The 21,616-nt window shown below is 64.2% G+C and overlaps 1 protein-coding gene across 3 annotated transcripts in view; it reads left to right on the top strand.

Moving 5' to 3' along the window:
• The first annotated feature begins 4,529 nt into the window (after positions 1–4,529).
• BRF1 (BRF1 RNA polymerase III transcription initiation factor subunit) overlaps positions 4,530–21,616 on the top strand; it is a 46,561-nt gene continuing 29,474 nt past the window's right edge. For all 3 annotated transcript variants that reach the window (XM_046010416.1, XM_046010415.1, XM_046010418.1), the window contains exons 1-3: positions 4,530–4,713; positions 11,362–11,442; positions 21,442–21,615. In XM_046010416.1, coding sequence (XP_045866372.1) covers positions 4,530–4,713; positions 11,362–11,442; positions 21,442–21,615 — 439 coding nt within the window. The remainder of the gene's footprint in view (positions 4,714–11,361; positions 11,443–21,441; position 21,616) is intronic.

The raw sequence follows: 21,616 nt of genomic DNA, 5'->3' as shown, positions 1-21,616 counted from the left end.
TCAGACTCTCAGGGGCTCCGCGAAATGCAGGGAACAGTGTCTGCAGCCGCACAGGGTGGCCGTGAGGGCTGAGTGTGGCTTTGCGCGGAGAGGGTGTGTGCCCACGGAGCGTAGCAGGTGGGGAGTTCAGAAACCAACCACCCCATCCCGTTCCCCAAACTAAACACTGGGCTTCCGAATAACCCTTGGGTCCCCCAAGAAATCGAGAGAGAAATTAGAAAGAATTGCAGGTTGAACAAAATGAAAACTGAACACGTCGAAATTTGTGGGATTCGGCTAAAGTAGCAGTTTGAAGCGGATGTCGAGCACTACAAGGCCCGCGTCACAGAGGAAGGAAGCTGTGTCAGTGAGCCCGCCTCCTCCTACAAAACCAGGCAGGGAAAGAACTGACTGTAAACCCCACTTAAGCAGAGGGGACGACAGAAAAAACGTCAAGAGTAGAAATCAGGGAAATAGAAAACAAAAGCAGTAAAGAGAACCAGGGAACCCGCTGTGGTTCTTGGAGACGGTCGGTAACACTGGAAACCTCTGGAGAGCAGAGACAGAAGGCAGAAAAGGCCCGTTCCAGAGTCGCGGACGCAAGTGGGGCAGGAGGAAGGTCATGGTGTTGATTATGGTCATGGGTGTCAGCACTCGCCGAACTCACCAAGTGGCCCCTGGGCCAGAGAAGGAACCAGAAGGGAAACTCATCAAATCATACACATCATTATGTGTGGGGATTCCATCCCTGCTATAGCTCCATAAAGCTGTAAACAAAACGCAAAAGCATTTCGGGAGACATTGAGAAAGACCTAAATAAAAGTCAAGGGGGCGGGGAGAAGAGGCAAGCAGAGGTACGGGGAGTCTCACAGAAGGTGGAGGTCCAGGACTGCCCTGCGGGGTCCGGGGGCCCCGGTGACTCCTCGGACTCGGGGTCCGGCCCCTAGGAGGCAACGCCTGCAAACAAGAAAACAGAGCATCCTCGCCCAGCCCGAAACGGAGCCGGAACCCTAAAGTGCTTGACTGCATCGAGGAGCGGGCCCCTACCCTCTCTGCGTGACAGAGTAAGAACGATTTCTGAGTCGCAGAGACGCTCCCTGAGCCTCCCGGTCTTCCAGCAGGAGGGTCCTCGTCTATCCCAAATGATCAGGTGTGCCGGGAAACAGGGTCCCACGAACCAAGAATAAACAGGCAACATGAACCCATGGGTCACCAGATAGGAGAATCCCTGCAACGAACCTTAAAATGTTCATACATGCAAGAAAACGAATGGGAGAAAGAGAGAATTTCATCAGGGAACGGGCGTCTGAAGAGATCATACCAGATGCACGTTGGAGAAGGGACATCAGCAACTAAATGGATTTTTTTTAAAGTTTTTTTTTAAAGATTTTGTTTATTTATTCGACAGACAGAGATCACAAGTAGGCAGAGAGGCAGGCAGAGAGAGAGAGGGAAGCAGGCTCCCCGCTGAGCAGAGTCCGATGCGGGGCTCGATCCCAGGACCCTGAGATCATGACCTGAGCGGAAGGCAGAGGCTTTAACCCACTGATCACCCAGGCCTCCCCTGAGTAGATGGTTTTAACCACAGGTTCCGGAGAACAGAAAAGAGGATTTGTGAAGTGGGGCCTGGATGACTAGAAAACACCCAGGGGCAGGGCAGGGGCGACGGGGACTACAGATACAGAGCTGCGTGCCGGAGGCATGGTGCGCGCTGCTAACGGGGCCTGGGTGTCGCCACGACCCAGAGCAGAGGGCTCATAGACGATGGCGCAGAAGCAATATTTGAACGATATTGGCCAAGAATTTTTTAAAAAGATGAAAAACAAAAACCATAGATTAAAGACATACTATGAATTTTAATTGGCATAAGTACAAAGGAAATGCACCTAGGAACATCCTAATAAAACTCCCGAAAGTCAAAATTTAAAAGCATCCAGGAAAACTGGTATCTTATCCTCTGGGTGCAATAGAAAGAGATAACAGAATTTTCCCGCAGAAATGACGGGAGCAGGAAGACAATGGAAGGATGTCTTCAAAGAGCTGAATGGCAGGGACCACCAGCCTTCAGTTCTGTATGAGGGTCGGGCTGCTGCTGCCCTCCCGGCTCCCCGGACCTATGCCCAGCCGCCCCCCGGTGCCTCACCTGACCCCATATGGTGGGCACCCCCTGTGCCCTCTCCCTGTCCCCTGCCTCAGGGCTGTGCATCGGGGCCTGTGAGGTCTGCAGCCAGGTCCCAGAGGGTGGGCTCCCTTCCAGATGCCCCCGCACAGGGCCCAGTGGGGACGACCACCGTCCTCTCCCTGCTCCCCACGGCTCCCCGCAGGGGCCTCTCGGGGTCGGGGGACGGGGCCCTCTGTCTGGAGGCCTGAGGCCCCTCTGTGGGTGTGCAGGACAGGCGGCTGGAGAAGCGTGCTCCGGCTGCTTCCAGGCACCGCGGCTGCCGTCTCGGGCTCGACCCGATGCTCTGTCCCTTCGACTGTCTGTCCTCATGTGGGCATTTCCCTCCCGCCCACTGCCTAAGTGTGTCCCGTCCACACTGGCCACAGCCGGGACCTGGCGGTGGCCTTTCCCTCCCAGGAGCCTGCCGCGCCGGGCGTGACGGAGTCAGAGAGTGACCACAGCTGCCCCGCTCGGCTCTCCTGGATCCCTGACCCTGAGAAACGGCAGGAGATGACAGATGTTTGTCGTTTTAAGTCGTCAAGCTTTGTGGTCATTGGTCAGGCAGCCACTAATAAATAATATTAGGGCGTGGAGGGTGTGCGACCTCTGCAGCCCCAGACGCACCCCGGGGGTCTTCGTCGGGGATGCCCACGTGCGGGGGGACCCCGAACACGAGGTTCGCTCCTGCAACAGTCCTCAGCAGGACATGCCGTGCAGAATCCCCTCTGCGGCTTGCACCATCGAGGACACGGCAGCGGCGGAATGGAAGGTCTCAGCGAGCAAACCCAGCCGTGTTGAGGAGGAAGAGGAGGGCGCGGCAGAAGGCTTCGGAGGACGGCGTGCGTCTCACAGACACCCGACAGCAGCGCTTAGAGGAGCACAAAATCCGCTTGGGTGGAGGGGCTGGGGGCTGGGGCGGGCTCACGTCCACGCAGGCAGGGAGGGGACAGGTGTGAGCCCGGCAGCGCTGCGATTCTCCCGGCGGCGTCGGAGCCAGATGAGGTCCATGAGGGGAGGTGAGCCAAGCGGGCAGGACCGGAACAGGCTTTGGTGCGGCCGGGGTGGTTTTCCCCAGTGTTTCCCTATCTTCTGCCTGGTTTTGGTCATGAAGAAAAGGCCATGGTTTAGGGTTTTCAGGTAAGTTCTTCGGGCTCTGGCCTCTTAGGCGTCTTTGCCTGTGGCTGACTCAGCCGTGCCCTGCGTGGGCCGCAGTAGGGGCGGTGGGCCTGGCCCTGCCGGGAGCGGGACAGCCTGACAGCCGGAGCGTCCACGCGAGGCCGGGCTCAGAGGCCAGCCTGCGGCGCGCACAGCACAGAGCCAGGCCGGCGTCTGCTCTCCCCGGTGCGCTCCGGCCGGCCGGCTGCGCTCCGGTGCTGGACGCTACGTGGAATCCGTTCGTGGAACCCGGGGCTCCACCGGCCCCTGCCACTCCGAGTGCAGGCGAGGCCGCCGCCCTGTCCCGCGGGGCTCGAGGCCCCTCCGCTTCGGCGCGCCGGGCCGCCTGCCCCCGCGGGGTCGTGCTGCGGGGGCGTCCCTGCGCGATCGGCCGCGGCTCAGCGCCCGCGGGGGGACGGGGCGCGCCCTCCTCCGGCGTTTGGCTGTTCACTGTCCCGCGGTCCTGACCGCGCTCGGGGCGGCTCCGGGGCCGGCGGGAATCCGCTCCCCAGGCCACGTGCAGCCCGCGGGCGCTGCGCCGGGGCGAGGCCGACCGGGCCGCCGGCTTCCCGCTGCGAACCGGCGCGTCCCGGGGCCTGAGCGCGGCCGCGTCCCCCTCCCCCCGGCCCGCCCCGAGACCTCAGCGTCCGAGCAGCGCGACCCCGCGCGTGTCCGCGTCCGCCCGGGGGAACCCCGTGGCGCCCCTAAGTGCCGGCCACGGCGGGCCCCTGCGGGGACGCCACCGTCAGGCGGAAGCCCGGGAGCCGGGGCGAGCCTCCAGGGCGGCCTGCGGCTCGGGGGAAGGAAGCGCGCTCCGCCGGCCGCCCGGCCCCGCCCACGGCCGCCCGCCCCGCCCACGGCCGCCCGGCCCCGCCCACCGCTCTCCGTCCCCGGCGGCGCTCCTCACCCAGGCCCCGCCCACCGCCCGGCCCCGCCCACCGCTGGCGCCTGCGCGCGGCCCGTGAGGCCTGCGGGTCCGTGGGTCCGAGGTCCGGCGGCCGCGCCGGCGTCCGGAGGTGGCGGGTTCGAGTCCTCGCGGCCGCGCCGCAGCCCCGGTGCCCGTCCCCGACGCGCGGGCACGACCGTTTGGGGCGGCGCGGCCGCGGCCTGCGCGGCGAATCTGCCGCCGCGAATCGGCGGGTCGGCGGCGGCGGCGGCCTCGCGAGAGTCGGGCGGGCGGACGCGCGGGCCGGGGCCGGGGCCGGGGCGGACGGGCCCGCCGGGCGCCGCCGTCATGACGGGCCGCGTGTGTCGCGGCTGCGGCGGCACCGACATCGAGCTGGACGCGGCGCGCGGGGACGCCGTGTGCACCGGCTGCGGCTCGGTGCTGGAGGACAACATCATCGTGTCGGAGGTGCAGTTCGTGGAGAGCAGCGGCGGCGGCTCGGCGGCCGTGGGCCAGTTCGTGTCGCTGGACGGTGCGTCGCCGCGCGGGCGCGGCTCGGGGCTCCGGGTGGCGCGGGCGTCCGGCCTGCGGACCTCCGGCCGCGCGAGGAAGAGCCGGGCAGCCCCAAGTCCGGCCGCCGCCGGGACTCGGGGTGCTGGTGTCCGCGCAGGGGCCGTCCAGGGCGGAGCGCGGGCTGTGGAAGGCGCTGGGAGGGGCGGAGCCGCTGCAGGCCCCGGGGCGCCCTCGGTGCCCGCGCCCCTGGGCTGCGCCTGGGCCGGCCGGCGGGGAAGCGGCTCTCGGTGTGCAGGGCGGGTGTGCGGCCGCGGCCCGAGTCCTTGCCGGCCTCTTCCGGGCTGCGCCGCGGACCGCAAGCTCTTGTCCAGGAGAGCCTGGGCCAGAGTTCGGGGTCTTCGGTTCGCTCCGTCCGTTGCCTGTCAGGGAGGCCCGTGTCTCCTTCTCGCCGCCCAGCGACCTGCGTGCCTCGCGCCCAGCCTCGGGCAGGCGCGCTGTGTCGCCCCACTGGGTGCTCGCGTGGCCCCAGGTTTTCGCCCCTGAAGGCGAGGAAGGCCGGCTCTGCGCCCGGTCCGCCGAGAGTCGTTACCGCGAGCGGCCGTGGAGTGGCTGCTGCGGCTGTTCCGGGGTCGCCAGCCGGTCTCCGCGGTGCCCGAGCGTCCCGTGCTGGACCTGCCTCTCCCCGGGGTAAACCCACCTGGTCCCGGAGCTTGCTGTCGCGCGGGCGGCGCTGTGCCGGCGTTCGTTGGGGTGCTCGTGTGGACACCGAGGTGACGCCTCTCATGGGACCGGTGGGGACGCGCTCCCGTCCCTCTGGTTTGGACGAGACGGTAGCAGCTGTTCTTCCGTCCTCCAGCGCTGGTGCCGTTCACGGGTGGAGGCGTCTGGGCCCAGAGGTTTTCTTTCCAGACGGTTCGCAGCAAGTCCGGGTCTTGGACAGTGTGGGCTGAGTTTACCCGCGGTCACCGTCTCCCTGGGGGCGGCTTGGCGGTCGGACGGTTTGGTCCATTTGCTCTAAGCTGCAGAGCTGTGGCTGCCCTTCCCTCATCCTTTGAGGTCTGCGGGGTCTCTCGTGGTGCCCCTTTTTCTGGCCCCACACTTCCTTTCCCGTCTTCTCTCTTCTTCCCTGTGTCCGTCTTGCGGGACGTTTCCCGCTTCCGTTGATCTTGGCAAAGAGCGGTTTGGGGTCTGCTTGGCTTCTCCCTCCCGCCCTCTGCCCATCACCTCGGACGCAGGGCGCGCGTCTGCGTGCGCTTCCCGGACGACTTCCTGGGGTGCCGGGCGGAGGGCTGCGCAGCGCTGTGTCGTGGGTTTGTCACACATGGTCAGACTGTCCCTCGAGTCCCGGAAAGAGTGAGGACAACAGGAAGGACAGACGGTTGTAGGAGTCGACACTTAGGGTTCCCTGTAGAAGGGCGCTGTGCTGAGCGCACCCCGCACCTGTCGACTGGCTCCTCCCTGCAGCTGGGGACACAGGCTGCAGGGGAGAGGGGCCCCCCGAGAGAGTGCCGGACAGAGCAGTGTGCTCCTGCCCGCGTGCCGTGAAGCCGGCTCCCAGCCAGGTGCCCCGGGAAGGCGCAGTTTCACGGGTGTGAAGACGCTTCCCCAGCCCAGCCCAGCTCTGTCCCGGGGCTTGTTCTCCGGGGGGCCGCAGGGAGGGGCTGCACATGCTGCGTGGGCTCTTAGCCCCCAGGCTGGCGGAGAGGCCGCCCCTGGGGCCGCGGCTCAGTGTCCCCCCGCACCCGCTCAGGGCCGTGATCTCACGACTGTGACGTGGGTTCCCCCGGCTCCCAGGCAGACGAGCGCGTGCCAGCGGGCCCCTCTCGGTCCTCCTCCGCTCCAGCCTCACCTGGAAGCCGAGCCTGCTTCTCAGCACTCAAGGCCTAAGGTCCCTCCCGTGGGCCCTCACTAGGCGCCCATGGTCAGCATCTTTCCTGAGCATTCTTCCCTGTTCCTTGAGAACTGGGTATGGACAGTTAGCATAGGGGTGTACCTGGGACTCTGTGGATGAGACGCCAGGGCCATGGGGCCAGAAGCCCTGCCTCTGTGGGCTCCCGACGGGGCTCTTTCCGGCAAGCACCCATTGTGGGCCAGGTCTGGCCTCGGGGGCCCAGGAGCTCTGGTCCCCAAGTCCCTGGAAGATACTCTTGGACCAGCCCAGTGTGAGGCCGGCGTCCACTGCTGGTGGCGTGAGTGCTCCTGGGGACCCGGTGGGCACGGGTGTGAGGAGGGCAGCCAGCCGAGAGGAGGGAGGGTGTGTGAGGACGGCACGCAGCTCCGCGTGGCCAGAGTGGCAAGTCAGTGGGCAAAGTCGGCCTGGCTGGGGCCTTAGTGGGGTCTGAGGCAGGTCCCGCTGCTCCCCTGGGGAGGGGCTCGGCCTGCGTGCGGCTTCCCAGCAGGGTAGGTGTGAGCGTGCTGTGCCGTGGGTCCACCCCAGGGAGCCAGCAGCCCCTCCCCCGGCTGTCCCCTCTGCCGCTGGTGCTGCCCGCTGTGGGCCTCCCCCCGGAGTTGTCAGCACCGCTCCCCGGAGACGCGGCCTGGCGGCGGAGGGAGCCCCGGCACCAGGCCGCCTGTGGTTCCTGCTCCCCTGGGGTCCTTCCCTCTCTCCCCCGGGAGCTCTTGCCGTGGTTTCCATAGTCACGGCTTTTCGCGGCTGCAGACCTCGGCTTGCGGTCACGGCGTCTGCAGTCTCGGGCTTGTCGCAGGCAGGAGCGGTGGATTTGCCACGCGTTTGTGTTGATGAACCCCCCCAGCCACCATACAGTGAGGAAGGTTTCAGCCCCAGCCTGGACGGGGAGGGCTCCCAGGAGCGGGGCCGCCCTCGCTCGCTGCGAAAGGTCCCTCTGCCCTAGGGAACGGGGGGACCCGCAACGCCGGCCTGGCCGTGCCCTGCCCTGCCGCCTGTGACAGGCCTCCGAGCCAGGGTGGTGTCCTGGCCAAAGTGCCTGTTGTCAGGAGACGTCGGCTGAACTCCGCTCAGGGCCCAGGCCAGACAGGGCTGCTCCGCCTACCATGTCACTGGCCGCGCTTCTCGTCCGCCGCGCTCCGTGCTGTATGGCTTCCACAGCCAGGGTGTGAATCCCTTCGGAACAGGGTCTTGGGGCGCTGCTTCGGGTGGAAAGGGGTCTCCGCTTAGCTCCCCGTGTCACCCTGTGTCCGTGTCCAGGCGGCGTCCCGGGACGCAGCACTGCCGTGGCCTGGTCTGGGGTCTTCTGGGAGCCCCCGAGGGGCTCGTGTCCAGGACTGCTGAGCCCACCTCCCGGGCCTCTGGGGAAGGGCTCACGCGGCAGCGACAGAGACCCTCCCTGTAAGTCGGGTTCTTAAAGGCTGTGCTCACCCGTGTCGTTGGAGTGTGTGGGTGAACGGGAGTGGTTCTGGGGTGCTGAGGTCCTGCAGCCCGGCCTTCTCTCCCCGGTGTTGAGGTGTTGGTGTTGCTGGCTTTGGTCCCCGTGCTCACCGTGGCCAGGCTCGCGGTGGCCCCTCGGTTCCTGCTTCTGCAGGTGGCGCGGGGCGTGGCATTGGGCCTTCTGCCGCTGTCCACAAGGGGCGGTCTTGGCCCAGTTGTCCCGTCCTCCGGCCGCCCCGCTGGTGGGCTTTCGTTGCAGGCGCCGTTAGTGAAGATTTCTGGTGTGTTCAGAGGTGGCGGGAACAGCCTGAAGGGATCTGAAGGCCAGGCACACCCTGCCTTGGCCGTTGTGACCATAGCGTTGTGCCGCTTCCCGTTTCAGAGCCGCCTGGCCTCCTGCCGTACTGGTGAGACTCGCCAAACACGCACTTTTTGTACCAGGCACGCGCGCATTCCAGATCTGGTCTTCTGTAACCCAGCCCCGGTCGTGTGCGTGTGCACCGGCCCATGTGCTAAGCGGTGGGGAGACCGCCCCGGGACGGAGCCGTGCGGGACACGGTGGCTGGTCCCCCGGGAGAGGCAGGGAAGGACAGCCCAGGACCAGCGAGTAGACGTCTCGGGAGAGCGGAAGGCGGTGACCTCTGGCGCTTTTGCAAGATTCCGAGGAGGAAGGAGATAGCATTTAGTCCTCGACCAGAGTGAAGTCCCGCGCTTGTTCGTCTTTTTTTAAAGATTTTGTTTATTAGAGGGAGAGCGCGCGGGGGAGAGGGAAAAGCGGGGATCCCGAATAGCATCAGGTAGCATCTCGGTGGGGTCTGCCTGGCTGCCTTCTGCGCCTGAGCGGGGAGTGGGGGGGGCGGGGGCAGGCGAGACACCCCCGTTCTTGTTCCTGCAGGCGGGGCTTGCGGGGTTCACAGCGTTTCAGTGTCCTTTTTCTTCCCTTTTTCTCTTTCTTTTTTTTAAATATTTTATTTATTTGACAGAGAGATATCACAAGTAGGCAGAGACGCAGGCAGAGAGAGAGGAGGAAGCAGGCTCCCCGCAGAGCAGAGAGCCCGATGCGGGGCTCGATCCCAGGACCCTGGGGCTACGACCTGAGCCGAAGGCAGAGGCCCCAACCCACTGAGCCACCCAGGCGCCCCTCTTCCCTTTTTCTAAAGGCTGTATTTACGTGAGAGGAAAGAGGGAGAGAGAGAGTGTGAGCACCAGCAGGTGGAGAGGCAGAGGCAGAGGGAGCAGCAGGGTCTCCGCAGAGCAGGGAGCCCCACACGGGGCTGGATCCCAGGACCCTGAGATCATGACCTGAGCCGAAGGCAGAGGCTTAACCCACTGAGCCCCCCAGACGCCCCTGTTACCCTTCTTCTGATGCAGTGTCCAGCTGTTCGTTAAAAGCACGCACGCACTTTAGTTAACAACAGCGCATGGCGATCTTTCTCTCTTCGTAAATGAAAAGTTGGGGAGGTGCTGGAGACAAACAGGCCAAGACGTGGCTGCCGTGGCCAGGTGCTTTGAGTGCGTGGCCTTCCTCAGTGGTTCCCGCGTGAAATGATTGCAGATGTAGCGATCCCCAGGTTGGAAGAAGCCACCATCACCGAAACTGGAGGGTGGGAGATGCAGAGCCCTGACCTCAGCCCCGCAGCACAGGGTTGGGCTCCAGGGGGCTGGCAGGTGGTTTGCTGGTGGTTTGGGAAGCCCCTTGGTGCCCGTCCGGGTGGTTGAATGTCCTCTGGGCCCGGCAGCTCTCCAGCCCCCAACAGGCCCAGCCTGACCCTCTCTAGGCCCTTGGGAACACACTGCTGGTCCCTGTCCCTCCCCGTCCTGTGTGACCAGCTTCTCGAGGACAGGATGTCTGCGGCGGTGCTGTGCTGGGGGCAGCGGTGGAAACCAGAGCTCCGGTGACAGCAGACCCATCCCCGGTGGCGAGGGACCCTGTCCTGGGCACACGCTGTACCGGACGGGCCACTGGGAGGGTCCTGAGGCCTTGGTAACCATGGTAACCACGCAGGAGGCAGCTGAGGACGCTGCCCGGCTGGGGTCTTGCCCCCCCAAGGCCCCTCTGCCCTGCCATGGGGGTGGGAGTGCCGGGCCCCGGGCAGCAGGCTCCCGGCTCTGCTCCTGGCGGGCCCAGCCCAGCCCATGGCCCAGCAAAGCGCACTTGTTGCTCTTTTCCGTGTTCTCTTGTCTCATTTCTTCTCATTGCCGACTGAACTTTGGAAGTGTTTTGCTGAGAGTGCTAAGGAGTCTGGGGGTGCCGCTTTGGGGTTTGGTCGCGGTCCCAGGTATGCTGGACGTCATGCTTGCTCTGCTCTGTCCGTGCCGCTGGCTGCCCATGGTGACCCGGAGGTCTCTGCTGGCACAGACATGGGTCTGTGCTTTCCCTGGGGCCTGTTCCTGGACACAGTCTGGGTTCCCAGTCCTCCCAGGTCAGAGTTTCCATTTCATTGTCACGTGTCCTGGTCCGTCCTGCAGGCCCGACATCCTGCAGCCGAGGCTGTGAGGTGTCCCCTCAGTGCAGAAGCCTCTCATCTGCCCCTGGGCCTTGCTCACAAGCGCACTGGCCTGTAGGATGGGCAGCGCTTCCCCGCTCTGCTGCCTTTCCTCGGCCACCCGACGGTGGGACGTTTCGGTCTGGCAGGCAGTCCCGACAGCCACCTGGCTGTTCTCACAGTGGAAGGGCAGAAGTCCCAGCCCCAGGGCCACGCGGTGTGGTGTGCATGGCCCGTGCTGGGGCATCTCGGCGTTGGTGCAGGACCCAAGGCAGAGTGCCTGCAGGCCTGGCTGTGGCCGCTCGTTGGGACCGGGGCCCCCTAGGCTGCCGTCCTGCGTGTGGGCTGCACACGGGTGGTAGAGGAGGGCCTCCTGTGGGCCGGCTGGCTCATAGGCTCTGGACCACAGAGGCCCACAGTCCTATGCCTGGGGGGACAGGTGCAATGACCAGCGGCCGCGGGCAGGTGTGACTCCTGTGTGAGGGCTGATGCGGGGCACGCGGCGGGCCTTGGGGCGGGGGTGCTGTGGTCTGCGGGTGAGCTGTGCTCTCTCTCGCTGCCATGGAGCAGCGTGCGCTCTGGAACACGGTTAGAGAGTGCGGGTGGACGTGGCCCCCCTGCCATGGCTCAAGGTCAGGGCCACACGCGTACTGGCCTGCCTGAGGGTGGGGAGGTTTGCCAGTTGCTAAGAGTAGCAGAGGGGGGGGCCAGTTCTCCAGCCACGAATGCTGATCCCACGGCGTCCTTGCTTCAGAAACGCCCCATGCCGTGAGGGTCGGCTGGTGGGGTTCTTTACTGCCAGGTTCTGACTAATCAGTGTGATTTGTTTTTCTAGGTGCTGGCAAAACCCCAACGCTGGGTGGCGGCTTCCACGTGAACCTGGGAAAGGAGTCCAGAGCGCAGACCCTGCAGAACGGTATTCCCCATGGCGGGTGCCCTGGAGGAGGGCAGGTTTCGAGGCGGAAGGGCAGGAGTGGGCGGCCTGGAGTGACCCTGGCTAGTGCTTTCTGAAGCGTGTCGAACAGGAGTGTGTCCTCCTCCTGACTTCTGGGGAAAGTGTCCGGGCTCGCACCAGTAAGTAGGACGTCAGCTGTGCTCAGCTCAGGCAGGGACGCGTTCTGCCAGGCCCTCTTGGATGTTTGTGTGAGGACGCTGTCAGGAATGTCGGGGCACAGCAGAGTGCCTCCTGCTGCAGCGTCCCTGTGTTCTGTGGTCTTCACGGGTGGACCGCGGAGACCCCGCAGCTTCCGCACAGACCTCGCAGTAGAGCATCGTGGCGCAGAGTCACACAGACTGGGGGTTCCCGGCGCGTGCGGAAGTTTGTACTCTGCTGTGTCTGCTCATGTGCGGTAGCATCACGTCTGGGAAGTCAGTGTTCGTGCCTCAGTTAAAAATCCCTCCTTGCTAACCACGCTCACCGCCGTCGGGGCTCCCAGCCCATCCCGGTCTTCGCTGGAGCAGGGTCCGGCCCCCACGGCGCCGGCTGCTGACCGGTGGTGGGGGCTGGAGGCTGGGGTGCCCGCAGCAGTTTCTGAACACGAGACAGGAAGGACGTCTGCCGCACGGACGAGCTCTTCCTTCCACGAACGATTCTCGGTAGCAGGCGACGCTGCTGGACAGCATCTGACCCGCAGGAGAACTTCTTCCAAAACGGGAGTCAGTCCTCCCCAGCCCTGCCGCTGCTTCGTGACTCAGCGTGCGGGACAGTCTAGGTCCCCTGTCATCTCAGCCGCCCGCACGGCCTCTCCCCGGGAGCAGTCTCGGGGTCAGGAACGCAGCTTCTCTGCTCGCCCACAAGAAGCCTCGCCGCCGCCTTTCAAGATTGATCGGGAGACTGTGGCGGTTCAGTCCCGTCTTCTGGCCCCGCTTCTGGCTCTGGTTCTCTCGCTGTTTCCACCACATCGGCAGGGACTCCCCCCACTCAAGACTCGGACCCTCAGCGTCATCCATGAGGGCTGGAATCCACTTCCTCTGAACCCCTGTGGACAGTCTGACCCTTCCCATGCGTCATGGATCTTCTTGACGGCATCTGGAACCGAGAATCCTTTTCTGGACGTTTCCATCGACTTTGCCCCGATCCGTCAGAGGAATCACTATTATGGCAGCCACAGCCTTAGGATGGGCATTTCTTGATAATAAGACTTAAAAATCAAAGTGATTCCTCGATCTGTCGGTTGGCTGTCGTGGCCGCAGGCGTGAACACAACATTCATCTCATCGTCCATCTCCGTCCAGGCTCTTGGGCGCCCAGGTGCCCTGCAGTGAGCACTAATGTCTGTTGGACTTTTTTAAAGATTTTATTTACTTATTTGAGAGAAAAGGCATAACGCAGGGGGAGCAGCAGAGGGAGAGGGAGAAGCAGATCCCGCTGAGCAGGTAGTGGGGCTCCATCCCAGGACCCTGGGATCATGACCTGAGCCGAAGGCAGACACTTAACCGACTGAGCCACCCAGGCGCCCCCGAGCAGTAGTTCCGGCAGGAGATCTCTTGCTTTCGGAGCAGCAGGTCTCAACAGCGGGCTGGAAATACTCAGTAAACCGTGTCATCGGGGCTTTGTGGTTCCGCTCATGGAGCGCAGGCAGAGCAGAGGCAGGAGGACTGTGGGGGCCCAGATATCCAGGAGGGTAGGTGAGCGCGGCTTCCACTCCAAGTCACCAGCTGCGTCGCCGCCAACAGGAGGCTCAGCCCGGCCTCCGGAGCTTAGACGACAGGCACTGGGCTCGCCTCTCTGGCTGCGGAAGTCCTAGATGCCCCCGGATGGCTCGCTCTTCTGGAGAACGTGCTCGGCCTGTCCACCGGCTGGGCGGGCTGCCCTCGCACGGGCCGTCCCGGAGCGGCTGCTGGCCTTCAGCCTCGGAGCCCACCTGTGCCGCCTCCGTCTCTGCCTGGGCAGGCTCGTCCCCGCTCCGCCTCCAGGGCACGGAAGAGTCGGGGCCTGGCTCTGGACCAGGCTTTGGCGGGAGGGAATGTTCTGGTGGCTGGTTTGATCCCTCCGGACCACTCAGACTTTCTCCGATCGGCGCGAAGGCCGTCTTGCTTTCTTACTGTCCCTGTGCTCGCTGGAGGGGCACTTCTAATCCTTCGAGAACTTTTCCTTTGCATCCTCGGCCGGGCTCACTGTCTGGTGTCAGAGGCCAAGCTGTCGCCTCTCTCGCCATCCACGTGCCTTCCTCGCCGCACTCGCTTCCAGCTTTGATGGAAAGCGAGAGACGCGGCTCTTCCTTCACTGGACACCACGTAGCGACCACCGCGGGCTTATCTAACAGGCCGAATTCCAACATTGTTGTGTCTCAGGGACCAGGGAGGCCCAGGAGACGGGAGGGAGGGGGAACGGCTGGTGGGGGGAGCCATCAGGACACACACGACATTGATGAAGTTCATGGTCTTCCGTGGGCGCGGTTCGCCGCGGCCAGAAGCCATTACAACAGGAACATCGAAGATCACGGGTCATAGACGACCGTAATGGCCCAAACAATGAGTAAAGTTTTTGACATGTTGGGAGAATTACCAACATGTGACCCAGAGACACGTGAGCAGGTGGGGCTGGAAAAATGGCGCCCGCAGGTGCCGGCAGCCCTCGGTCTGTGAGGAGCGCGGTGTCTCCGCAGCACGAGACATCCGCCTGCTGGGAAGGCGAATGGGCAAGCTCCGCACTCGGCGACCTCCGCCCCCGTTGTGCATGTGGGACCGGCTCCGGCCACGGCCGGGTCGTGTGGTCAGCACCTCCGACGCGCGCTCCTTCCTTCGCGGGTGTGGCTCGCTCTTAGCGTGGCTCATTCCCGTTAGCGGTGACGCCGTATGCAGGGCCTCCGTCCTTTGAAACGGTGGATGCTTGCCGTACGGCCCAGCACGTGGTCGCGTCTGGTCCCCAGGGCCTGTGAAAGGGATTTTCTGCACACGCGTGTACGTGTCCCTCAGGCCAGGCTCCTTGTGATGCTGAGTTCGGTTTGGCTTGTTCTGTCCCGAGGGCACATCAAGGCCCCCATGGTAACGGTGGCCCCGCAGCGTGCTCGGGCTTCCGTCTGACCGCAGCGTGCTCCTTCCATCTGACCAGGCACGCACAGACTTGTTCCTGGTGGGCAGCCCGACCCTCTGGTGCACAAGGAGTGCTCTGCCCTTGACCCCGGGGTGCCGGCCCAGCTCCGCCCACTTCCTTCCCGCTGGTGCGGCCACACCTTGCGCTTCCTCCTTGGAGGACCTGAAGGTCTCCTGTGTGTGCAGGACGTTCCCCAGTGCAGAGCGTCTGCTCCTACAAGCTGGCGCGCTGTGTCCACCGGGCTCGCACGTGCGCCCGAGCCCGCACCGTCGTAAGAGCGGCCTCGGTGCCCACATACGTGGTGGGAAGACCGCAGAAGCAGTCCGTCCCGCGAGGGGTACTGACCTCTTGGCTCAGTAGTGAAGCCAACTGTGCAGAGTGCGCCGTGGGCGTCCGCCGAGCTCCGTGGGGAAGCACTCTGCCGCCCTGGGAGCCTGCAGGCCTGAGACCCTCGCTGTGGGCCTCTGCAGACCCTTCCACGGGGCTCCTGCTGGGGGTGGCGGCCTGGTGCCTGCAGGACGGCCTGACTGCCCCTCCACTGGCCTGGGTGGGCGTCCCCTCCTGCCACGGTCAGCATCGCATCTTTGCCCCTGAGTCGGGGCTGCGGGGCTCAGGGAGGCCAGCGGGTCCAGCCCCTGTCCTGTTGCTTCCAACCGGAGCGGTCCAAACGGCGCTGGGGCCGGCGCAGTCCTTGCCTGGCGTTGAGCCTGCATGGTGTTGCCCTCCTGTCCCCGAGATGTCCTCCTCTCTTGGCGCTGGCGGGTTGACAGTGTTTCATCTCCGTCCTGTCACCTGTGGAGCTCTCGGGCACGGCGCCGCAGGTCCTGCACACACTGTCTCTCATGTGTTGGGGCTCCTCCCGCCTCCTGAGGACGTTGTGCCTTCCGTACCTGCTGCCGCGTCCGTCCTGCTGGGTGCCGGTCCCCCTCCTGCCCCGTGGGCACGTGGTGCGCTGACCCGCCGCAGAGAGGCGCTCATGGGAGCCCTGGCCGGGTGCCGCACCCCCTGCGGCCTGGGAACAGAACTTCTGGAGCTCCTGTTGCCATAGGTGTGTTGGGTGCTGCTTGCCGCTGGTAGGGAGCAGGAGAGCTGGGAAGTGAGCTGCCTGATAGCGTAGGCCCTGGTCGAGGTTCATGCTCATGGGGCTTTGCCATGTCCTGGGCTCCGTCCTGAATGGTGCTGCTGCCCACACCTTTCCCAGGCCTGTCTCTGGTTTTTTTGGCGGTGGACTCCGGTTGTGGTTTGCAAGCAGGTCAGCGAGGGATACCCTGCGGGCCCCTTGTCCTCGCTCTGGGTACGTGCAGAGGGCCCGGCAGGTGCCCCGCAGAAGGCAGGAGCTGGTGACCCTGGGCCGTCAGCATGGAAGGTCACTGCCAGGCCGTGTCGGTCTCTCCTTCATCTTTCCTAACTGGGCCCTTTGGAGTTCCTGTCTGTCTTTGGAGTCGTGACTCCGTGGGTCATCTTCTTGGGAGACACTTCTGGTCTTTCCGTGTGTCTGTCTGCTCTGTACACGGGGAGTGTGGAGCACCAGATGCGCTGGCCATCAGTGCGCTGCCCGCCGAGCGTCCGTGCTGACGTGGGCCCCACTGGTCGGGGAGGGCGTGTTCCCGGAGGCCAGGCCGCTGCTCTGCCCTGGGGCCTGGGCTGTGTGGGGGCAGCCGGGGAGTGGACTCACAGGAGCACGGCTCAGCCGTTCGCCTGCCGCCCGTGGCCCTGTGAGCGCAGGGCGGTGCGGTCCTTGGCGTCTGCCGTGTGTGCGCTTGGGCCGTGGGGAGAGCCCGTTCCTGGGCCGTAGGGAGAGCCGGTTCCTGGGCCGTGGGGAGAGCCCGTTCCTGGGAGGTGCCCGCCCGCTGTGCCTTTTGTGCGCGTGTTTTGAGACGTCGAGCTGCCATTCTGTCCCTGCTTGGTGGATGTTTGCACACATCCCGGGCCCGAGTCTTGCTGGAACTCACGCACTGTGGGTCCTTTCCCCAGCGGATGGCTTGGCTCTTCACGCTCCTGTCTCTGAAGGCATAGAAGTGTCCGAATTTCAGCGAAGTCCAAATACGTTGGTTTTTTACGGTTGGCGGGTTTTGTGACTTAAGAAATTGTGTCTCCTCCAAGATCTGAGGACCTCCCGTGTTTGCGCCTGGAGCCGTTGTTGTTTTCCGGTGCGCAGTTAGGGCTGGGACCGACCGCGGGTCAGTCTCCTGCAGGTGGCATGAGGTTGGGGTGAGGTTTCCATTTCTCGGTGCGGAAGTCCAGGTGTCCCGCCCATCAGCAAGGCTGTCCTTTCCACGGGATGCTGAACTGGTCCATTTGTCCCCAGTGACCACGTGTGGGACAGCCGACGGCAGCCTGTGCTGGGACAGCAGCGTCTGTGGTGTCTGTGTAATGCGCTCCACGGGTCTGCGCGTGCTGAGGCTGGCGCGCTCTCCTAGGCCTCCCACGTGAGGCCCTCCGCTCTGTCCCCTGCGGCCTGGTCTCGGCTTCTCCGGCTCCCTTGTGTGGCCGAGCGTGGCAGTCGGCTGTGGCTGTCCACAGGGAGACTTGCCCAGAGTTTGGTTGGGATCCGCTGGTGCAGAGTGGCTCCATTTCTTAGAAATGCGGTCACCCGTAGCTGCCGCCCCGTCGGCCGTCCCGCGGCCTGTGACCGCCATCACTCCTGCCCCTTCCCCACCTTCACGCTGTCTCTCACGTCCCGGGCTCCGTGCGTGCTCCTGCCGTGTGCGTGTGGCTGCTCTCCCCGGTGCCGTGGGGCAGGGTGGTGACCGTGTGTGTTCTTGGCCGGCTCCTGACCTTGACGTGACAGTGGCCACTGGCGTGTTGTCCGCAAGCACGATGTTAGCATTTCGTCACATGTCCCTGTGGGTCTGTTGAAGTGTGGTATGGGCTTCCTTTTTATCTGGTTGCTGTGGTGAATCGCCCCGATTCTGTGAACGTTAGGCTCCCCTCTTGCTTCTGGGACAAGCCCCCTAGGGCCACGGGGTGCCCTGTCTGCTGTCTGTAAGGGCCCCAGCGTCCTCCTGGACGTGGGGGAGAACACGAAGCCGTCTGGGCCTTCATCTGGGCCTTCAGTTTTCTGTCCGAAGGTGGAAGGTGGAGCTTCTCGGATGTGACGCCTTTTCATAGGTTTTAGTGGGACCACTTCGTTTTTCCCTTCCCTCTGGTCGGGTCTGGCAAGACATCCTTTTCAGACGCAGGCTGTTGTTGGGGTCGCTGGTAAGACCCTGTCCCTGGGCTCCGGGGCCTCCTGACTCGGGAGGATGGCCTTCTCCACTCCCGACCGTGTGATCTGTGCCCCCGTTCCCCTCCAGCGGTCTCGCTGGGGATCGATCAGGCTGGCAGCTGTGTTCGCCTTGGCAGAGCGTCTGCTCGTGGCCTTCTGTCCTGTTTGCTTCCTACCTGATTGGAGTCCTCTCTCCCTCATTCCTTCCCTGCGACGTTTCCGGCTCCCTGTTCCTCTTCAGCTTCTTGACTTGGAAGATCTGTCTACCATGTCAGGCCTCCTCGTGGGGGTGTTTGCGAGGACAGCGTGGACTGCCGCGGGCTCTGCTCAGCCGGGACCCTCAAGCTCAGAGACAATGCTTTCTCCTTTTCGTTTTCCCCTTTTCACGTTTGGTTTTTAAAATATTTTTATTTATTTATTTATTTATTTACTTGTCAGAGAGAGAGAGGAGTGAGAGCGCCCACAGGCAGGCAGAGAGGCAGGCAGAGGCAGGCAGAGGGAGAAGCAGGCTCCCTGCCCAGCAAGGAGCCCGACGTGTGACTCGATCCCAGGATGCTGGGATCATGACCTGAGCGAAGGCAGCCGCTTAACCAACTGAGCCACCCAGGCGTCCCTTCACGCTTGGTTTTAAACGACTTCTGGTCTCCCAGTGGAGCTGCCGAGCCGGCCCCGGAGCGCGCCCTCGACCAGTGTCCCCAGCGCAGATGTCCCCCACGGCCCGGCTGTCAGGTAGCTGCTGTCCCAGGGGCTGTGAGCCGCCTCGCCGTCCTCAGCCTCCTCCCGTCCTCAACCTCAACCGTTTCTCCCTGGGCCCATTCGAGCAGGCCTGGCCATGGATTTGGGGCGCTCCCTTGTCTTTGCCCCACGTCAGGGTGTACGGGGCTCCCGTGCCTTGGCCCTGGCCACCCAGCCTTGCGTGCTGCCGCGTCCTTCCCTTCCCCGTGCTGTGCTCCCTAGAGACCGGTCCCTGAGACAGGCGGCTGGGGCTGCACCACGACGGGCAGAACCGGGGGAGGTGGGTCACGCTTCTCCCCCGAGTGCGGCGCTGCCCCCGTGGCCTCGCCGTCCACCTTCCCTCTGCCCCACAGTGCTCGCGCCCGTGTCCCTGCCTCAGTTCTGTGTGCGAGTCGAGTCCTTGCTCCGCAGGACTGGGGTTCCTCCCTGTGGCCTCCTGCTGTCCTTGTGCTGTGTCCTTGTTCTTTCTGGTAACCCCCTGCAGGAGCCTGTGCCGCGGCTGCATGGACCGGCCTCTGAGGCAGCAGCGGGCCTCCCTGTGGCCCCCGCCGGCCGCCGCTCCTCCTCGCCCCGAGCCCAGCGGCAAGGTCTTTATCTGGGTCTGCTCGGCTCTTTGCTTGTTTTGAGTTTTGTTTTGTTTTGAAGGAGGCCCACACCCAACGCGGGGCTTGAACTCACCATGCTGAGGTCAGGAGTCGGACACTCCGTGGATGGAGCCACCAAGAAGCCCCTAATTTTGAGTTTTATCTTATTGTTTATTTTTTTAGAGCAATTTTTAAAAAACATTTTTATTTATTTATTTAAGAGAGAGCGAGAGGAAGAGAGATCACAGAGGCAGAGGGAGAAGCAGGCTCCCCACTGAGCAGAGAGCCCGACGTGGGGCTTGATCCCAGGACCCCGGGACCGTGACCTGAGCTGAAGGCAGACGCTCCACGCCTGAGCCCCCCAGGCGCCCCGCTCTTGATACGTTTCTGTGCAGCGGCATCTTTTCTGATACTCTGGAGGGCGACTTGGGCTTTGAAAGCGTTTTCTGTTACCGGCAGCTTGTGAAGCCTGGAGTTTATCTGCCTTTTGTTGCCTTTTCCCATGAAGTCGCCGATTCTCGGTGTCCCCTCTCACGTCTGCAAACAGGCTTCTGTCGCAGGTGCCCCCGGAGCCGGTCATGGGAGTCGCTGTGACGCGTGGCCTTGCCGGGGCACCGTGGTGTCCGCTGCACTGGCCTGACCGTGGGGCCCGGCAGGTGTCACAAAGGTCCTCCTGGTCTGGGGTGTTGGGGGGGGGTGTCCTGTGGACAGAGGGCCTGAGACTCGAGCGGTTCTGCCCGAGACCCATCTTCTGAGTGTTCCTGGGGCACTTTCCCGGCCCTGGCCCTGCTCTGCGCTCATTGTGCTGCACTCGCTGTTGCCGCGGGCCTGGAGGATGCCGTTCAGCCGCGGGCTCGAGTGGAAAGACGGGCCTAGTTTTCAGAGTGCCAGAGTCGGAGGCAGCTGTGTGCTTGCTTTTAGCATTCCGTGTGAGGAGGGGGCCGGAGAATGAGCTACGGCTAGTTAGTCGGCCGTCGGTCTCGCAGGCATTCCTGCTCATTGACATCGCTGCACGCCCCGAAGTGTGTGCCCGCGTCCCGCGTCTCCAGTTTGCCTGCTGGGCCCGCTAACCCCACACACAGCACACTCTCACCTGGAGGGGGTGGCTGGCGGGGCGGGGGGGCCGCTGACAGGAACGGGGTCTCTTTTGGGCGATGAAATAGTCTGAATTGTGGTGAATATGCAAAATCCGCTTTTTTAAGGATTCTGTTTTAGAGGTAGAGGGTGCGGGCCTGTGCACGCACAAGCAGCGGGAGCAGCAGAGGGGAAGCAGACTCTTGCCGAGCAGGGAGCCTGACACGGGCCTCCACCCTGGGACTCCAGGATCATGACCTGAGCTGAAGGCAGATGCTCAACCGGCTGAGCCCCCCAGGTGCCCCTGAAAATACTGAGTTTTGTACCTGAAGCGGGCAGATTTAACTGCGTGTGGACTAGACACAGTAAAGACGGTGTAAGAGAACTTACGGCAGTAATTCCGAGCCCCCAGGCCACCAGGGAGCTCCCCTTTGTTCCAAGAACTCCCAGGCCAGTGGGGAGCGCGTGCTAGGCCCCTTCCTGTCCAGTCAGGGCCGTGGCTGTAGGGACGGTGACCCCCGCCCGTGTCGGTTCAGCCGACTGGAGGGCTCCAGGCTGGACAGGGTGCTCTGCCGGGAGGGGTGCTGGCCATGCAGTCACCCGGCTGCCGGTCCCTTGGGGCGCTGGCTCCCCGGGTGCCCACCCGTGGCTGGCGGGCATCATTTGCCGTGTGTGTGGGGCGGGCAGGCCGGGCCGTGGGAGCTGAGAACGCGCACAGCCACCGCCTCGCCAGCCTGCTGTCCTTGTCAGACGGCACTAGCCTTCTGTGGGTGACGTGAGTCCTTGGCTGCTCTCCCTGGCCCAGCTCGGGGGGCCTTTGTCCAGAGAGCATGGATCTGGGGAGCGCAAGGGTGCCGGCTGCGGTGGGGTCTGTACGCCGGGGTCCGGTGTGGTAGCTGGGAGTGGGGAGTGCACGCAGGGCCCTGCGGGGAGGGCTGGGGCCACTACCCAGGCTCCCGGGTGCCGGAGCAGGAGGCAGGCACTCAGCTGTGGGGCCGTGGCCGTCCGGCCGTGTCTTCTGTCCCTGTCAAGAGGCCACGTCTGTGTGGAGCACGTGGCGATACTCAGCGGCGAGGAGTGGCTCCCGGCTGGCCAACACGCGGCCCTCTGCCGGCCCCGGAGCCGCCGGGGTGAGGAGAGGAGTGCAAGCCGTGGGCCCCGGAGCCCGCGCACGAGGCCTGGGCCCCACGAGAAGTGGACCCGACGCCGCAGAAGGGGGCGGGCCGGCGTGCGTCTCTGGTGCCGGGGGCCGGTGGTAACGTCTCGTGTTGTGTCGTAGGGAGACGCCAGATCCACCACCTGGGGAGCCAGCTGCAGCTCAACCAGCACTGCCTGGACACAGCCTTCAACTTCTTCAAGATGGCCGTGAGCAAGCACCTGACCCGCGGCCGCAAGATGGCACACGTGATCGCGGCCTGCCTCTACCTGGTGTGCCGCACCGAGGGCACCCCGCG

Source organism: Meles meles, chromosome 6 (genome assembly GCF_922984935.1).
Source record: "Meles meles chromosome 6, mMelMel3.1 paternal haplotype, whole genome shotgun sequence".
In the NCBI taxonomy this organism is placed as follows: domain Eukaryota; kingdom Metazoa; phylum Chordata; class Mammalia; order Carnivora; family Mustelidae; genus Meles; species Meles meles.
Note: the sequence above shows the minus strand (reverse complement) of the source record. Positions and strands in the feature narration are given on the sequence as shown.